Source organism: Pavona decussata, unplaced genomic scaffold (genome assembly GCF_977016875.1).
Source record: "Pavona decussata unplaced genomic scaffold, jaPavDecu1.1 SCAFFOLD_48, whole genome shotgun sequence".
In the NCBI taxonomy this organism is placed as follows: domain Eukaryota; kingdom Metazoa; phylum Cnidaria; class Anthozoa; order Scleractinia; family Agariciidae; genus Pavona; species Pavona decussata.
The window spans coordinates 3993468-4000000 of NW_028145470.1; the positions used below are offsets into that span (position 1 = coordinate 3993468).

At 39.3% G+C, this 6533-nt stretch overlaps 1 protein-coding gene across 1 annotated transcript in view; it reads left to right on the forward strand.

Annotated features, from left to right (window-relative positions):
- LOC146481859 (uncharacterized) overlaps nucleotides 1–6533 on the forward strand; it is a 68867-nt gene that overhangs the window by 35310 nt on the left and 27024 nt on the right. The window contains exons 12-14 of the mRNA XM_085107587.1: nucleotides 311–433; nucleotides 1357–1485; nucleotides 2030–2272. Of these exons, the coding sequence (XP_084963713.1) occupies nucleotides 311–433; nucleotides 1357–1485; nucleotides 2030–2272 (495 nt within the window). The remainder of the gene's footprint in view (nucleotides 1–310; nucleotides 434–1356; nucleotides 1486–2029; nucleotides 2273–6533) is intronic.

Genomic DNA, 6533 nt, shown 5'->3' on the forward strand with positions numbered 1-6533 from the left:
AAATAAGAAAATCGCAGTTACTGATTTCCGTACTTAACTGCGATCGTCGCTCATTTATTACTACTAATAATAGACTGTGTCTTAATCATCAAGAGAAAGTTACTTTCATTCTTTTGTGAGGTTAAAACAACGAAATCCTGTAAACAGACTATAAGAGAAAAGAAAACACATGTAACAGGTTCACCAACTGAAATCGTGATATTTTCTGTCAGCATATACGGTTTCAAAAAGCCTAGCAAATTTGTTTCTTTGTTTCTTGTGTAAGAACCTAAAGACTAACTCAGTTTCTGTTACTATTGTGTTTCCTCAGACATTGATGAATGTAGCGCTTCTCCTGCAGTTTGTCACGCCAAAGCCAATTGTGTTAACAATATCGGTTCCTATGTTTGTACGTGCAAGCCCGGTTTTACTGGAAATGGAAAAACTTGCAGCGGTAAGAAATAGAAGAGTTCTTTTGCTTGTGGTAACAGCTCATAGGATACCATTTGATGTAATGGTACGACTTCTTGTACATGTATAAATAATAATGATGATGATGATGATGGTGATGATGATGATGATGATGATGATGATGATGATGATGACGATCAGAAATGGTATAAAAGAGCATTTTCATTGAGTGTCGCGAAGTAATTACGCTAGCCAATCACTACAGGCGTTAGCGAGCTTTCTCGATGAGTTTTTTTTTCTCTTAGGGCAAACTTTGACAATAAAATATGTTTAAATAAAAAAAATACAATAAACCAATTGGAACTCAAAGTAAATGCATGTATTTATAATGGTGTTAAACACGGGAAAACGAGTGCGGGCAAGTCGCGATTGGTTAATGTTGGTTTTGCTTCTCATTTGTTGACAAAGTAGCGCGAGTTTTGTCAACCAATCAAAGATCTCCGTATAGCAAAACCATAACAAAAGCGAAATAACTTTCGACGCTCATGATCAATTCAAAACTCTTCTAATCTAATGAATATATCTTAAGACGATTTGAAGAAACAATGTTGTTGTGTAATTGATACGAAAATGCGCATTTTTGCAATCACACAATATTAGTAACAGTATTTACAGATAACTACAGTGAAACTGAAAACGGGGGTCCCCTAAGAAAAAATTGTATCACTGCTGCCTGAACCAAGTTAACAAATATGCATTTATGCAATTGCGTAATGAGGCAGCTGTACAATTATTCACATTAGGATATTTAAGGGTAATGGGCTATGCGCATGCGTGGAAGGCCTGTAGCGCATGCGTTTCGGTGCAGTGTCTTGTACTGGTATCAGATAATGAGTTGTGTTATGATGTGATAAACATTCAAACATGAAATTGAGCAGTTTTGTTTCAATGTAACAAACTTTACAGATATCAATGAATGTACAAGTGGCTCGCACAATTGTCACGCGAACGCCGTTTGCACAAACACCGTGGGGTCTTACAGCTGTGCCTGTCAGTCAAACTATCATGGAAACGGACACTACTGCGTATATAAACGTGAGTTGAGTTTTCCAGTTAATTGCGGTAATCGGCTGCAGTAAAGCAAATAGTACAAATAACATGTCATTGGCCAATTTCCAGAAAGGCATATCATCAGGACATGTTAAATGCTCCCGAATCCGCAATCTACTAGATATTGTCTCTCCGCAAAAACAGGCGTTTCGTCCAAATCGTCTAACCCTTACGGTGCTGGATCAAAGGAAGGTTCCTCTCCCCAACCCCCCCCCCCCCTTCCTTCACATCTTATTTTTACACCAAACCGAGGTCCGTAGAGTCGAGGCGCCGATATACTTTCGTTTCACAAAGAGAAGGAAGTCAGCGTTTGAGAGTGGGCCACCCACCTACCTGAAGGTCGTAAATCACCACTACCTGTTTTCATGCCCGCAACAAAACCTCCTCTCCAGGGTCAAATATGTATAGCTACAGGATAATAATGTTCTTATTTCGAAATTAGAGGGCGTTGAACGACAATTTCGAATCCATCATCATCAATTCCCGGCTAGAGACAAGAGTGCTCCTTAAAAATTTTTCTTTCGTTTAGGTGGCTTCTACTATAGATCAAGTATTCTCAGCAGCTCGTATGTGGACCAGTTGATTTCATATTTGAACCCAGTACTTCAGAGTTCAGTCCGTAGTAGGTTTGTGTTATGTTGGCGGGCTTCTACGCATGGCTGGGCGTCCTCGACATTCCATAGCAGATGTGATGGAAAGGGACCCACTGTTACTATCATCAGAGTCGGCAGTTACGTATTTGGCGGATATACAGATGTCTCTTGGGCTAGTGGTAAGTATTATCGCTCTGGTCATAGGGATATAACATGTAGAAGCAACATATAGAAGCTCTGGGCGGCGGTTTATTAACCTGTGATATGAAGGGATAGTCAACTACCTTCGGTGAATGAGTAGTTAGACGGTACAAAATTTGTTTTTTAAGGTAACTAGTAGGGGTTCGTGCTCATGCACAGATCATCGTATTATAGCTTTTTTTAGTTATCTATTTTTTCGATTCCTTTTTCAATGTAAAACGTGTTTATCTTTCTTCCAGCTTCAAGTTACAGAAGTTCCAGTACAGCATTTCTCTACTCGCTGTACAACACCCACGGGTACCAACCTCTTAAGCTTAGGCTCAAGTCAGGATATCATGGTCACGCCACATACGATACCAGCGGTTATGGCCCGACCTTTGGTGGCGGGCACGACATTCGCACAGCTAGTAACAGTGGGTACACCTCTTGTGGCCACTCCTATGCCATTCCCTCAGGATATTCGTCAGGAAGTTCATGTACGTGGTTTGCTGGAAGCAACTCTTTTACTCTGAGTGATATTGAAGTGTTTTATGAGGTAACATGAAGATATCAAAACGCTTTTTTTGGTAGTTCAGGCAGCGCTCACATTAACATGATTCCAATTTGAAGCAGCTTTGACAAGGTTAGGAGATCTCTTTCCCTTTTTTCAGTTTCAAATTCATTAGTCATTCCTAGCAAATCCAAACCTCCCCTCCGGGCAAAAAGATTTTTTTTTGTAAAGTAGGTAAATGCACCATACACGGCAGAGTACAAACGAGCTTTTCAAATGCCCCACGGTACAGTTGAAAAATTAGTTTTTTTTTTCTTAGTTTCTTGGCTTACGTTGTAAGCCGTGCAAGTTTGGACATTTTCTGGTCTTATTTTCTTTCGTGAACGCTGCCTGCGTAGCGCAGTTTTTTGTGGGTGGTGGGAGTGAGGCGAAGAGAGGAGGTGGCGTTGTAGTTTAGTTCCGCTTTTTAGCTGCTATTTTGTGGTATTATGTATAGAATAGCATGAATAGTTCTACCTTCCTACTTTGGATTAGCCACCATTAGAAGAAATTAGGGTGAAGTACTGTGTAAGCGTAATCGGGAAGGCGCCGTCATATACACGAAAGTTTGATGCGGACAGTATACAATTAGCACATGAAAATACGTTTTTCAGCAGATTAGAGATTCGCTGGTGGATGAGTTATCAATATAGACTTTCTATTAGTAAGAAATGGAAGAGAGAGATTCTTGAAAAGACCACATTAATGGTCGATCAAAAAGCCATTGTTTAAGTGGGGGTTTCAAGTCCCTAAAAACTACACCTCTGCTCCAGTAGCTCCGCGCATGACAATGACAATGACAAATTATTGAAGACGGAAACTCTTTTGGCTGCTGCATGGACCACGCTAAAATTTGTCGGCCAATTTCTTTTTATGTTGGTGAAGGGCGGCAGTGAAAGTCGGCCTGATTCGAAAGACATAATTGTAAATATTATTGTATATTACGAAGCTGTTTAGCCTTTGAAAACCAGGGCACATGGACAGTTGTTCAAAGTTCGATTAAACTAATCTGTGTTAACGGGAAGTTTGATTATAGCCTTAAAGCTTAATTACTAATCAATAAGCATTTTCCCAAAACATTTTTGCTCTTCAGTTTAAACTCAGACTCCTTTAGACTCAGTTTTATTTACCTTCAGTTAAAGATCAACTTTTTTAACGAGCGTACAAACCTCGGTTACATTTTGATCGGGGATTTTTTAACAACTGGGCCCAGAGCTAAACTTCGGCTCAATGTAATGATCTAACTTGTGAGTTAGTGCATGAAATCCACAAGTTTGACTGCTCAAAAGAAGGGTCATTTTTATTACTACTATAGCTTGTAAAGATGGCACATATGGATAGCATATGTTGCAGAATGATCAACTTATGATATGATCTATACAGATCACAATTATTGTAGTCTGTATAGATATAAGTTGATCATTGATCTCAACCAGATATGGAATAGCATAGTAGCTTTCGTATACAAGGCATACATTAGCATATAATAGACTGGGCATTATGCCCTCTATAACAAGGGTAGAACTCTCATATTTAAGATTGACCAACATGTAATTTCTCTTTACAGTGTAAATAGGCTCTTAAGCATAGAGGTAATGAGAATAAAAAAATAATCAACCAAGGGATTTTGTGTAGCTATAGAAGGAGCTCTTGTAAGCAATCGACATGTAATTTCTCCTTACAAAGCAAATTCATTGTTAGTATGTAGGAGAAGAAGGAAGATCATCAACTACAGGAGATCATAGATTTATGCTAAAGATCAGTCTGTAATTTCTTCTTTCATTATCAATATGTCTTCACGCAGGCAGGTGATGAGAATATGGTGGTAGTAATACAAGCCTTTTGTAAAAGGCCCTTCTAGACACACCATATGTGTTACATCATAGAGTGGTTTTCATTTGAGTGTCGAAAGTAATTTCGAGTTTCCTTTACTACGCTGTGATTGGTCGACATAACTCGCGCCACTTTTTCGCGCGCATTTTCCCGCGCTTGGCACCGGTTACATGTTTTTGCTTCGAGTTCTGATTGGTTCATTACGCTGTTTAGTCTGTTGTGATTGGCCAGAGTTATTACTTTGGTTTTGGCTTCAGGGCACTCAATTGAAAACTGTTCAGTGGTCTTAAGATATTTATTACAATAGAACACATCTGTAAAGCAATCAGTTAACCGGTAAGGAGAAACAGTTATACATAATTCATATATCGTATTTGCTTTGATGTCAACTATATGACAGTTAACTGCTGTAATAAAACTGAGTGAAACACTCAATCTTCTTATCATTATTTGTGTGACACGCGGCCGCCAATAATACATGTATGTTTGTTATTGAATTTGCGCAAGGTGAAGTGCGAGTGAGTTATTGAATTTGCGCGAGGTGAAGTTCTTTTTGGTTTTTGAAAGCTTGTGGGCTGAGCCAGAAGTTAAGTCCATAAGCTTGCGAAAACGTTAAAAAAATAGAAGCAAACTATAAGCAAGGAACCGCACAACGAAAATGCTGTAGGTATACGCAGGATCTGTAAAAGATCTAATCAGCCAAAAATATAAATGAATCAAATTTATGCAAGGCTGGACTGCGTAGAGAACTTAACACGACAGCGACATGATAGAGACCAAACCGAGAATCAACAAAATTGATTCTCGGTTTGGTCTCTATCATGTCGCTGTCGTGTTAAGTTCTCTACGCAGTCCAGCCTTGCATAAATTTGATTCAAAAAAATAGAGTATTCTTTTCCCAATGCAGTGTGAACAAGCTAGTTTACAAAGTGCTTTTCACCATGGGCCTTTTACATAAATATCTATTGAGAAATCGCGCGCGCGCTACAAAGACCAAAGTTTAGTTCAAACCGATTTTTTTTTGTAAAAGATAAATTTCGGTTAGTGACACAAGTATAATCCACAAAACAAATTCCGAGTTCTCCCAACAGGAGTCGAACCTATTACATTCTGATTCCTATTCCGGATTAAACTAGATTAGTCAATGAAACAAACATCCTGCATACTGCTAAGATTTGGGTGCCGATGTGTAGCCGAGTTTGTGCAGTAAGAAATGTGATGTTGAGTTTTAAGCCTGGTGACTCAATGTGAAAGTAACTGACACAGACATATTGGAAAAAAATTCCACGACTGAATCCGAGTTCTTTCCAACAAGAGTCGAACATTTTTTCCATGTTATTTTCCAGTCACTTTAACAAAAAACTGTGAGTAACATGACATCCAGGAAAAGGTTTTGATTTCATACAAAACAGTCTCCTTAGTGAACATACAATCGAGGACAAAACAATAAAAAAAATTAGCCTTCCTAGCGCTTTTACTAGCCAGGAAACAAGCCAACGGCCATATTTCCACCCCGCAGTAATTGCACATGCAGCTCAAAGATTCCAGCAATTGTATGAGTGGGACACTCCGCCCAGTTCTTGAGTCACTTAAACCACTCCTTTGTACTAATCTCCTCGTCATCCCACATAAGACGCTTATAATTTGCCCTGTCACCCCTGTACCCTGATAGTCTCACATAATTGCTCTTTCGTAGACTTTTTTAATTGGCCTTTGGGCCTGTCTGGAGGAAGCTCTTGTCCATCGGTGTCGCGGATGAGAGGCTGACTGAATCTCGATCCCAGGTTCTCCCGTCATTTTCTAAGCTCCTAAAATCAGAGACTGGTTTCCCTGGTAAGCCGCTCTCTCCTTAAAATCAAGCACCAACTTCATAGTAG